Genomic DNA, 12034 nt, shown 5'->3' with positions numbered 1-12034 from the left:
GTCAGGCTGGCCTCCCCTCCCCCGGCCTTGCCCAGCCTCAGGCCTCAGTGCCACCTGTGCCCACGAACGCCCAGGTGCTCCCATCCCCCGCCCACGGGGTCTCAGCCTCTCCCGGTCCCAGGCCCCGAGGGCTCCCTGCTGTCCCCCAACCCTGCTGTTCTCCCTCAGCCCCATGCCGGGGGCCCGGGGTCCCCTCCCCACCTCACAGCCCATGTCCAGCGTCAGCACAGCGGCTCGCTCCACCTGCAGATCCGCCTCGGCTCTGCCCGCTCTCCCTCGCCTCCGCCCCTGCGCCTGCTCCCGCCACCCTGACCTCTGCCTCGGGGTGTCCCCCTGGCCTGCCGGGTCTCCCTCAGCCCCCACCTTCTCAACTCGGCGGCCAGAGCGACCCTTTCCGATATAAGTCAGACCAGGCGTGGGTCACTCCACCCCGAGCCAGACGGTGCTGCCCTTCTTGCCCAGTGTAAGCGCCGGCCCTTCCGGCGGCCGGGGCGCTGCCCGACCTGGCCCTGGCTCTCTGGGCACTGCCTGCACTCCCGATCGGCACACAGCCTCCCGGCCTCCCTCCGCCGTGTGGACCATGCTCCTGCCTCAGTGTCCCCACACCCACGTCCCACTCCGCCTGAGACACTCTCCTGACCCTGTGTGGCTAGACGCCTGGCTGCCTTTGGGCCTCGGCTGCCATGTCATTTAGGGTGCGGTCCACCCTGGCCCCTCCCCTAGCACAGCCGCCCCGCAGGCTCCCACGCCCGGTCCCCACTCCTCTGCTCCTACGGGCGCTGCTTCCCGGCTGCGCATGGTCTGGCCTCCCCGCAGGCGACCAGGCTCTGCTCAGCGTCAGCGTCAGCGCTGTCTCCGGCACCCAAACCGGGCCGGGGAGCACCTTAGGCTCCCCCCAGTGAAGGGTGTGAGCAGTGGAGCTAGGCACCCAGCGGGGTGCAGCGGCTCCTCAGGCCACCAGAGGGCGCCAGCACCCAGCAGATGAGCGAGAGCCGGGCGAGCACGTGACGGCGCCTGCCAGCTGCCTGCGATGACAGCTGCGGGTTTGTGCAGAAGCCGAAAGCTGATGCTGTTAGTAAGGACGTTTGTCTTCACCCACGGCGGGGAGGCCTTGCCGAGAAAACCCGGGTGCAGCCCAGTCTCGGAGCCACGGGCGACCCCTCAGTGCACCCTGAGAGTCCCCCCCCCCCCCCCCCCCCGCCCCGTGCCAGGCCACAGCCTGGATTCACACCTGGAACTGTGGGACCCCACAGCCACGTGCTTCCCCCTGCCCCCTGGCCCCGGGGCTAATGCAGAGCTAGGGGGGTCCAGGCCCAGAGAGGGCGCCGAGGAGAAGCAGCGCAGCCTTGGGGCGGGGGGCGGGGGGCAGGCCAGGGCCCAGCTTCACAGTCCAGCCCTCCCCACGCGCGGGCCGGGCCGGGGCGGCACTCACGAGCAGGACCTGGCCAGCTGGCAGAGGCCGCAGGCGGGCTTGCGCATCAGGTACATGGGCCAGCCGTAGGCGGCCAGCGCGAACAGCATGTAGTAGCAGACCTCCTTGTAGCGCAGCATCTCCTGCTGCAAGAGAGGGGGCGGCGGCCGGTCACCTCCTGACCTTCACCCCGCAGCTGCCCCCCCCCCCCGCCCTCGCCCTGGGGGAGGGACCGCTCCTCCAGATGATAATTGCATTTCCCTAATTATCTCCGTGCAACCAGGGCGCGCGCCCTCCCGGGACCTGTCCTGTTGCTCCGGCCTCAGAACGAACGTTTTGGGGACAGAAAAGCACTCGGGGCACCGGCCGATTTCCGTGCCCCGTTTCCCAGTGAGGGAAGAGGGGGGGAGGGGAGTGGCCATCCCCCCCTCGGCAGCCAGGCCCTGGGAAGGGAAGTTTAACCCTGAGAGGCCCCGGGCCCGCCCTCCGCTGGGGGTGTCCAGGCCTTGAGCAGCGGGGCCAGCCCTGGATACTGGATGCTGGGTGACCAGACACGGGCCGACTCTCTAACTTGATGCACTGAGTCACTGGCTTAAAAGGGGCAGGCGGGGAGATTGGCATCTCTCCGGGCAGACTGGTACCTCTCTGGGCAGACGGCACCCCTGTGTGCTGAGGCCCGGCCTCAGACGGCTCACTTCCCTGCCACCAGAGCTCCAGGCAGAAGGTGTGCCCAGGGGAGCAGGCGCAGGGGTCAGGGACTTGCTTAAGGTCACGGCACCGGGGGCTGGCGCACAGCCAGTTGGCCGGCTTGTGGGGGGGGGGCAGAGCCGGCTGATGGCAGGGACGTCTGTTCCCTGTACCACAATCACTGACTGGCTTTCCACCAGAGGCGCTGGGAGAGGTTTATATTTTTGTTGATTTCAGGGAGGAAGGGAGATAGAAACATCCGTGATGAGAGAGAATCATGGACCGGCTGCCTCCTGCACGCCCCCCGCTGGGGATCGAGCCCGCAACCCGGGCCTGTGCCCTGACTGGGAATCGAACCGTGACCTCCTGGTTCACAGGTGGACGCTCAACCCCTGAACCGTGCCGGTCGGGCCAGCTGCCTTTTACGACGACAGCAATGACAGCGACAAGAGTAGCCGCTCCCTCTGTGAAGGGCCGGGCGTCCCGCGCGTGGGCGAGTAGACTCAGCAGAAGCAGCGTGGAGGAGGTTCCGGGGGACGGGGACGGGGGCGAGGCCGAGGGGAGGGGCCCTCTGGGGGCTCAGGGGATCAGGCTGGAGCAGGCGGCCTGCCCTGGGTCGCTCCAGCAGAGGGAGAGGGGGGCGCGGACAGCGTGGGGTGGGGTGGTTCTGACTCACCGAGTTCTTGAGGTCGAGGTACTTGGTGTTTCTGGTCACGGGCATCCCCGACAGGAAGGCCAGGATGTCATTGTTGGCCTGAAAGGCAGGCGTGCGAAGGTGGCTCCTGGGCCCCGTGCGCCCGCTCCGCACGCCGCCTGCTTCCCAAGGGTCCGAGAGCCCGAGCCACGGGGTGCGTGGTTCTACCTCTCCCGTGGCCCGGCCGGTTCCTAAAGCCCAGGTCTTGTCCTGTCTCCAGCTGCTTCCCTCCCACTCAAGGCATCATCCCCACCTCTTCCTGGGCACGGGGTGGGGGTGGGGGATGCAGGAGATGCTAGAGACCCTCGCTGGGGCTGGTGTGTTGGGGTGGGGGGTGGGGGGGATGAGAGGCTGAGGCCAGCGCTGTGCCATTCATTAGCCCCCAGGGTCAGGGGTCCCTATGGCAGCCGGCCTGGGAAGCAGGCCACATGGCCCAGCGGAGAGAGATGGCTCAAGCAGAGTTGTGAGCGGAGGCTGCAGGCAGGAGTCGGGGAAGGAGGCGGGGGAGTCCCAGAGGGTGACCTCCAGGGCCCCGGGGGGGGGGGGGGTGGTGGGCAGCAGCAGGGGCGGCAGGGAGAGGCCTGGGCGGCCGCCGGGAGGAGGGCTGGGCGCTCACCTCGTCCAGCACGGCGTTGCGTTTGGCCCGCTGTCGCTGCCGCAGCAGGACCAGGCCAGCAATGATGTCCGAGGGCACAATGTCCAGGTCCCGGAAAAACTCCGCAAAGAGGTAGGCGATTTCCGAGTAGGCATCCTACGAGGGCCGGGGAGGCGGGGCGGGAGCGGGGCAGCAGGAGAGAGGACAGGGGACGGGAGTGAATCCCCGGGCCTGGGTGTCTGCTGGGCCGGCCTGCGCAGTTCGCCCTGGCACCTCGAGGTGCCAGCTGGGCCCGACCCCCGACCCCTGTGGCCCTCTGATGGGAGCCTCGGGGCCTTGCCCTGGCCCCGCAGACTAAGCCTCTGCATCTCCACGCCCGGCCCTCCTGTCCCGGCTCCGAGGCACTCACGCCTAGCCCGCACAGGTGCCGCCGAGCACCCCCTGCTCTGTCCCCACACCCCGGCCTGCGCGGCCCACTGCTTCCTCCTCCGGCTTCCTCTCCAGCAGAGAAGCCACACTAAGCTCCCGCCTGCTTCCTCTGTGAGTTGCTCCCAGCTTCTGCCCAGGGCTGCAGGCTTAGCCCCCACCCCACCCCCGTCCCCCTGGAGAAGGGCGTGACGCCGGGCCAGGGCCCCTGGCTCCCCTGCACGCCCTGTCCTGGGACCCGGGACGGGACGGCCCGTGGCTCCTCCTGCCTCACTGAGCTGGAGTCCGGAACCTCGTCCCTAACCTGTGAGCGGCTGTGGTGGGAACCGGTTCTTTCTCGTGGGGTTTCACCCTGAGTGTCTGGCACTTGTGAGAAAAGAGAAGTCAAGGACTGCAAACTCAAACGCCGCCTGGGGCCCAATGGGGCTCCAGCTACGACGCAGCGCCAGCGAGCGCCCTGCGGGGCCACCGCTGCAGACCCACACGACAGACGTTTCCATCAACGCGCCCCCCCCCCCCCCCCCGCTTTAAACGCTGGCATCCAGCTCAAGTTTTTATTTTTTTAATTGTTACTTTTCAAAAAAGTATATTTGTATTGATTCCAGAGAGGAAGGGAGAGGGAGAAAGAGAGATAGAAGCGTTAACGATGAGAGAGCAGCATGGATCGGCTGCCTCCTGCACACCCCACACTGGGGATGGAGCCCACAAGCCGGGCATGTGCCCTGACCAGGAATCGAACCGTGACCTCCTGGCTCACAGGTTGATGCTCACCCACTGAGCCACACCAGCCCGGCCAATTCAAGTTTTTAAACAACGCAGCACGCCCCGCCCTGGAGCTGACCCGGGCCCTGCCATGTCCTGCCTTCTCCTCAGCCTCCAGCACCAGCCCTGACCCCACGTGGGCCCCTCGCGGGCCCTGGCAGGTTGCACCCCGAGGCGCTGGGCCGAGACCCTCCGACCCCCTAGGCCCGTGGGGGTGCTCCCCACCCATCAGGGATCCTCGGGGGGTAGGGGGGGGGCTTCCTTACACGTCACCCCTCACTCGGCAGCTCCCCAGGGACTGCAGGTGGGAAGGAGCCTGTCACGGCTTCTGGGGCTCCCGTGGAGCACCTGCTTCTGCTCGGGGAGAGGGGCCCCCTGACCTCGGGCTCGGCCTCTAACTAGCTGTGGGACGCTGAGCAAGCCCCCCACCTCCCGACCTGCAAATCGAGGGGTGGAAATAGATGATCGCTAAGGGCCCCCCCAGAGCCAGGAGCTCGGCCTCAGGACCACCTACCGCCGGCCCGGCCCCCCCCACCCTCCGCAGCCCCTGCCCCTGGCAGGTCTGCCCTCGGGTTGCTCCTCGAGCGCCGGGCGCGAAGGCTGATTGCGCGCCCGGACCGCGCTGAGCACTCCCGGCTCCCGCGGCAGGGCCTTGCGAGGGGCCTGCGGCCGGCCACCCCGCTGCTCTCCTGTCTCGGGCGCCTGCGGTGCGAGTACGTCTTCTCCTGAACTAGACTCCGCTCCCAGCGGTCGGTGAAAGATCCTCAGGTCTTTCTGTTCCCTCGGCAGAGCGGGGGGCTCCCAGGAGCAGGCGGGCCCCCGGGACCGGGCTCAAAACCCAGCTCCTTCGCCAGCCCTGCCCACCCGCTCCACCAGCGAGCAGACGGGCCCCGGGCCGGACCTCCCGGTACTTACTGACTGCGAGTCCTTGGTCCGGGTGCAGCAGAGGAACACTTTGAGGCGGCGCGACCAGCTCGTGGCCTGGCCCTCCTCTAACCGGTGCCTGCGGAGGTGAGAGTGTGTGAGGCCGCAGGGCCGGCCCAGCGGACCCAGGGCCCAGACATGATGAGCACAGGGTGGCCTGTGCCCAGGACCCCCCAGAAGGGCTCCCTGACGGCCAAAGCTGGGTGGCCAGTGGCCTGGCCTGGGGACTCCCGCTGGCCTAAAGCAGTGCGCCGATGGCCCGGGCAGACTGAACACCACATGCCTTGGGGGCTTCGGAGCTGGGAGCCCCAACCTGTCCCCCAGAGCCGCTTCCCCTCAAAAGGCTTTCAGCCCGGCTGGCGGGGCTCAGTGGCTGAAGGTCAACCTATGAACCAGGAGGTCACGGTTTAATTCCCGGTCAGGGCACATGCCCGGGTTGTGGGCTCGATCCCCACTAGGGGGCATGTGGGAGGCAGCTGATCTGATGATTCTCATCATTGATGTTTCTATCTCTCCTTCTCCCTTCTTCTCTGAAATCAATAAAAATATGTTTTTTAAAAATTAAATTTAATTTAGAAAAGGGTTCCGGATGCATCCTCTGTACTTGGGGGAAGTCTAAGGGCGGAAGGAGGCTCTGAACTTCCCGCCCCCTGGATCTGTCCCAGCAGAGGAGCGGGCCCAGCCTCCCCTGCACGGCTGGCCTGGACCACTCCCCGCCCCCCCCCGCAACCCCCCAGCCCCCAGGTCTGGCAGCTCCGATGGGGAGGCAGGCAGCCAGGAGTCTGCATCCGAAGGCAGAGCGATGGCCAGTTACCCACGGGGGCCCTCCCAATGCTGGGTGCCCAGAAGTCGGTCTGTTTTGAGCGTAAAGGTAACAGATCCGATGTTAAAAACGTGCATCTCCGGGCTGAGCGAGAAGGGACTGGCTTCTTTGGTGACAGGTGCCCTCCCGCTGGCCCCGTCAGAGCCCGCTGGGAGGTGGCCCCGAGGGGGAGGCGTGGGCCCCGAACACATGAAGGCACAAAGCCGAGGTCAGGAGGGACAGGGGCCCTCCTTCCCGGGCCTCGTGGCTCCGCTCCCCGCTCCCAACCCTGGTCCCACGGGCCAGGGGACGCCTCGGGCCCTCCCGGGGTTAGAAAGGGCGCACGGAGCTGCTGGGCCTGGGACCTGCCAGCCCTGAGGGACTTGGGCCGGCTCACCCCCCGGCACCAGTGTCCCACCTGCCAGGGGCTCGTGAAAGGGAGAGCACGCTGCCAGGCTGGCGCCCAGGGCATCGTGTGTTTTGAACCCTTTCTAACCTAACGGGGTTTTCAAAGCTTCGAAGAGAATTTCCTGCTGGGTGGGTCTCTGGCCCCAGGAAAGTGCTGACCATCCCTGCGCTGCAGTGCTTTTCATGTCCACCAGGGGGCAGACGGAGCCGGGGACAGGCTTGGCCTAATGCGGTAAGTTAGGCGGCAGAGGCCAACCCGGGTGAGAGAGAGACACACCAAATCCAGAGAGAAAAAGCCCACAGGCCAGCACTGCTCCGCCCCGGGACTCACTCAAGTGAAGGAGGACCGATCCTCCTTCAGCAAAGATCCGAGGTCAAGGCTCCCAGGGAATCACCCACCTCCCAGCCCTCACCAGGCGGCACTGGAAGGAGAAAGGGCGGGGGCTTCAACAGCTTCCGGACTTCCGGAAGCGGAATTAACCTGCGGGTGAGCACCGCAGGCCCGTGTGCACCCCTGAGCCCGGAGGCGGATGGAGGGCCGGCGGGCTTGACCACGTCCCTGCTGGAAAAGCTGCCGGCTTCAGGGCAGCGGGAGGGCGAGGGAACAGCCTGAGAGGTGGGCACACCAGCCAGGCCGGGGCCTGCCGCCCAGCCCCCCCGAGAGCCGGAGAAGCCGCAACAGGACGGACCTGTGAGCTCCGTGGCCTCCTCCTCGCCGCACAGGCCCAGAGGCCGCAGGAGGACTTTCCAGCTAAAACGACAGCCACTGCCAACCCCCCTCTGCAGAGGCCTCGGCTCTCCTGGGCCCCACGGGCAATTACACCGAGTCCCGGAGAGGAGATGGTTATCGGGGGCCCCAGGAGCCCAGAAACCAGGTCAGGTGGGGGCGTGTGCTCAGAGTGAACACACGGGACGGGCGCTGGTCGCCAGCTGCACGGGGGCCTTGGCTCCGAGGCCTGGCATCGGGGCTGGGGAGTGGCCGCCCAGGCCTGGGTGTGCCTCTGGCTGCAGGGCTGAGCTGACGTGGAGGGCCCGAGGGAGCGGAACGTGGAGGCAGGAGGGTCGGGCGGAAGATTCCTGCTGAGCGTGGAGCCGGGGCCACCCGCCGCCCTGGCGGAGGGCTCTGACCCCGCGGCCCTGGGCGGGAGGTGTAGCCCAGTCTGTGCCCACCAACTCGACCTGGGCAAGGGACCTGCCTCTGGGACTTGGGCTGCCGTCTGCAGAACGGGCCTCAGCTGGCCCGGGGTTGGTGGGAGGACGGGTGCTGGAGAAGGCAGGGCCTACCTCTCGGCAGAAGCTCCATGAACAGGACCCGCCCTGGGAACCCCTCTCTTTCCCTCTCAATCAGTAAGAATCACGGGGACCCTGGGTGCCCGCCCTCATTCTCTCTCCCACGGCACGGAAACACCGTGTAAAACGCACCCCCTCCAGGAAGCCCTCCTTGATTGACCCCCTCCAGCCCCTTAGTCCTAGAGGCAGCCCAGCCTCGCGGGTAAGAGCAAGGGCTCTAAAGCCAGGTTGCCTGGGCTTGGCCCCGGCCCCATCACGTCCCCGCGGAGTCACCTCAGGCCAGTCCCCTGCCCTCTCGGGGCCCAGTCTCGTCCTCTGTGTTACGAGGATGATGGCATCAGCTGCGTCCGGGAGCTGCCACATGCCTCCTGCTATCCCTGTCGCAGTTGCTGGCATCGGCCTCACAGAGAGGACCATGACGACAGCGGCTCCCACTGACCGAGCGCGAGCTGCGTGACCACTTCGCACCTACTCTCTCGCTTACGCCTCCTGACAGCCGCGCGCGCGGCAGGGACTAGCGTTAGTCCCGCTTTATGGGCCAGGAAACTGAGGCAGGGAGAGGCCCCGAGCCCCACCCGAGGTCGCGGCGCAGCTCGGGAGGCGCGGGGACAGCCCTGCCTGCCCGCCGGCAAGTCCCGCGAGGGGATGCCGCCGCCCGGCCGCTCACCGGAGGTTGTAGGTCCGCAGGTTGCGCTGCCTCCTCTTGGTGGCCCGCAGCTTGACGAAGGTGCGGCCCGTGGGGTCGAAGACGCAGAGGACGGTGATGCAGACGCTGAGGATGACCACCCAGTTGCAGACGACCATCCCTGCGGGCAGCGGGGGGAGCACGAGGCGCTGGGACCCCCCGACGCACCAGCTCTAAAGAGAGGGCGCTGGAGCCTCCCTGCCCCCCGCCCCCCGGGCACCAGCCGCAGCGAGGCTCAGAGGCCAGGGCTCAGGCTCTGGCGGGGTGGCCGTCCCCTTGCCGGGCCGTGACCCCGAGGCCCGTCCTGGGCTCAGAGCAGGCGGCTCTGCAGATGCCGAGGGGCCCTCAACTGCTGCCCTCAGACCGGGGTCCCCGAGGTCGGTGGCGGACCACGGGATGAAGGCCGCGCCCTCAGAACCGCCCCTCCCTCCCCGTGGGGCTCCAGCCCCCCCCTCAGGCCTGTCCCCCGCTCACTCGCTCGGGGCTGACGTACCGAGCGTGACGTTCTTGGCCGTGAGGTCGTTGCAGGAGGTGTAGTACTGAGTGAGCCAGACGATGCCCACGATGGCGTAGATGAACTCGATCACCAGGATGGCTGCAAGACAGCAGGCCCGGCTGCAGGAACCTCGGCCCGGCCCTCCCACCGCGGCCCCAGCCAGCTCCGCAGCGGGGGCAGGGGACCCCACGGCTGCCAGCCCACAGGCCTCACGGGGAAGAGACTCGGGCAGCGTGGCTGTTCCCTCCACTCGCCCCGCTGTAAGGCGGCCTCAGGCCTGGACGCTCCTGAGAAGGAGACCGGAGAGGCGGGGGGGGGGGGGGGGGGGGGGCGGGGGCGAAGAGGCGCGGCCCTGCCCTCTCAGGGTTTCAGAGTTACGCCCATGGGCTCTGGAATCGGACGTATCTTAGGCAAGTCACCTAGTCTACCCGAGCCTCTGTCTCCTCATCTGTAAAATGGGTGGCCAGGGCTACTGCCTCACCGTGTGAGAACCAGATGAGAGTGTTCATGGCGGGGAAGCTGCTATTTCCCCAGGAAGAGGCCTCGGGCGCCTGCGGCAGGAGGAGGAGGCCCTGCAGCTGGCCGCTCCAGGCATCCTGCTCAGAGCGCTGAGCCCCGGCTGAGTCGGGGTTGGGGGGGGGGGGGTGGATCGGGGAGCGCTGGAAGCCCCAGCTCCGCAGGCGGCACAGTGTGGCAACTACGCCCAGGCTTTGGAGCCAGACGGCCTGGGGTCAAATCTCAGCTCTGACCCCTGTACACGGCGGGGCGCCCCTGCGGGAGCGGTGAGCCCCCGGCCCAGACCCTCGTCTGTAAAAGGAGACCAACACTAGCTCCTCCGGAGGGAACCCGAGGGGAGGGCTCCGCAGTTCATAGAACGTTCACCAGGGACGAAGGGGGAGCCCAGGAGATGGGGCGGGGGGGGGGGGGGGGGGCTCCTGGGAACTGGCTGGTCCAGGCCCCTGAGGGCGTTTCCCAGGACGGGTGTTTGGGGAGGATCCCAGGGCTGGGGAAGGACAGCCTGGACCAGGGCCGGGGACTTCTCTGTGAAGGCCAGAGCGCAAGGCGTCCAGCTTTGGGTCATACTCTGTGGCCGCTGCTCCGCCCCGCTGCTGTCACTCAGAAGCAGCCGGAGACACAGGCCCAGAAATGAGTGAGTGTGGCTGGGCCCCATAAAACTTTATTCGCCGGAACAGACAGCAGGCTGGGCTTGGCCCTCAGGCCGGGGTCTGGTCTAGAGCGTCAGCCCCGCACGCCTGCTGGGCCCCCCTGCACGTGCCGGCGGACGCTGCTGCCCTGGCGCCCAGGCGGAGGGTGCGGGCGGGTGGCCCGGGGCAGCCCCCCACCACGCGGCGGCCCTTACCCAGGCGCACGTAGAGCACGTACTGCATGGACTCGCGGGGCTCCGTGTAGAGGATGCCCCCGCGCATGCTCAGCCAGATGATGGCCATCTCGGCGATCATGCAGCTCAGCAGGATGCCCAGGTAGCCGCGGCCGTGGTCCACCAGGTTCAGGGAGCAGGCCTCGTGCGGGCTGTAGACCAGGCCGAAGAGCACCACGGACAGGATCACAAACCTGGACACGCGTGCGAGAGGGGCTGGCAGCTGCACACTCCCGGCCCCGCCCAGCCCGGGCGCGGGGGCAGGACCCGGCCACCCTGCACCGGGCGCCTCTGAGGGCAGAGGAGAGAGAGCCCGGCGCCCGCCCAGTGCTGGGCTCAGGGCTGGAGGGGCCCGGTGGGGTCCCCACGCCCGGGTGGGAGTCACCTAAGGGGTGTATGTCTCAAGCACCTCCCGTTGGGAGTGGGAGCGTGGCAGGTCAGCACGGAGGCGGCCCCCCCCCCCCCCCGCGGCGCGGCCCGAGGCTCACCAGGTGGTGTGCAGGAGGAAGAGGAAGACGGCCGGCAGCACCAGGTCGTCGCTGCCCACAGACCAGCGCCGCCGGAACACCACGATCCCGGGCATGGCTGGCGGCTCTGCGGAGGCTCAGCAGGCCTGGCGCTCACCTCCTGAAGGAGAGCAGAGGGCCCTGTGGCTGCCTGGCCCCCCAGCACCCAGGGCCCCCAGGACCCAGGGCCCCCCAGCACCCAGGGCCTCCCGGGACCCAGGGCCCCCACAGTACCCAGGGCCCCCTAGCACCCAGGGCCCCCCGGGACCCAGGGCCCCCACAGCACCCAGGGCCCCCCAGCACCCAGGGCCGCCCGGCACCCAGGGCCCCCCAGCACCCAGGGCCCCCCGGGACCCAGGGCCCCCCATAGCACCCAGGGCCCCCACAGCACCCAGGGCTCCCCAGCACCTAGGGCCCCCATAGCACCCAGGGCCCCCACAGCACCCAGGGCCCCCCAGCACCCAGGGCCGCCCGGCACCCAGGGCCCCCCAGCACCCAGGGCCCCCCAGGACCCAGGGCCCCCACAGCACCCAGGGCCCCCCAGCACCCAGGGCCGCCCGGCACCCAGGGCCCCCCAGCACCCGGGGCCCCCCAGCACCCAGGGCTGCCCGGCACCCAGGGCCCCCACAGCACTCAGGGCCCCCCAGGACCCAGGGCCCCCACAGCACCCAGGGCCCCCCAGCACCCAGGGCCGCCCGGCACCCAGGGCCCCCCAGCACCCAGGGCCCCCTAGCACCCAGGGCCCGCAGCACCCGGGGCCACCACAGCACCCAGGGCCCCCACAGCACCCAGGGTCTCCAGTCACCCAGGGCCCCCCAGCACTCAGGGCCCCTCGGCACCCAGGGCCCCTCGGCACCCGGGGCCACCACACTCTGGCCAGGTGTGCCCAGCGCCACGGGCCTCTCTTCCGCTCCCCCCGCCCCAGCCCAGAGGCTTCCAGCCCCCGGAGATGCTGACCCCCCTCTGGCAG

At 68.7% G+C, this 12034-nt stretch overlaps 1 protein-coding gene across 4 annotated transcripts in view; it reads right to left on the bottom strand.

The window, feature by feature from the left end:
• Positions 1-12034, bottom strand: part of DAGLA (diacylglycerol lipase alpha) — a 62353-nt gene that overhangs the window by 12030 nt on the left and 38289 nt on the right. For 3 of the 4 annotated variants that reach the window (XM_079788787.1, XM_079788790.1, XM_079788788.1), the window contains 8 exons: positions 11047-11185; positions 10541-10752; positions 9178-9279; positions 8667-8805; positions 5491-5578; positions 3409-3543; positions 2775-2852; positions 1433-1557 (listed from right to left, as the gene is read on the bottom strand). In XM_079788787.1, the coding sequence (XP_079644913.1) occupies positions 1433-1557; positions 2775-2852; positions 3409-3543; positions 5491-5578; positions 8667-8805; positions 9178-9279; positions 10541-10752; positions 11047-11141 (974 nt within the window). In that variant the 5' untranslated portion in view covers positions 11142-11185. The remainder of the gene's footprint in view (positions 1-1432; positions 1558-2774; positions 2853-3408; positions 3544-5490; positions 5579-8666; positions 8806-9177; positions 9280-10540; positions 10753-11046; positions 11186-12034) is intronic. The other variant, XM_079788789.1, reaches the window with a different exon arrangement.

The sequence above is a fragment of the Cnephaeus nilssonii genome (genome assembly GCF_951640355.1).
Source record: "Cnephaeus nilssonii genome assembly, chromosome: 13".
Classification (NCBI taxonomy): Eukaryota; Metazoa; Chordata; class Mammalia; order Chiroptera; family Vespertilionidae; genus Cnephaeus; species Cnephaeus nilssonii.
This window is presented reverse-complemented; position numbering and strand designations above follow the sequence as displayed.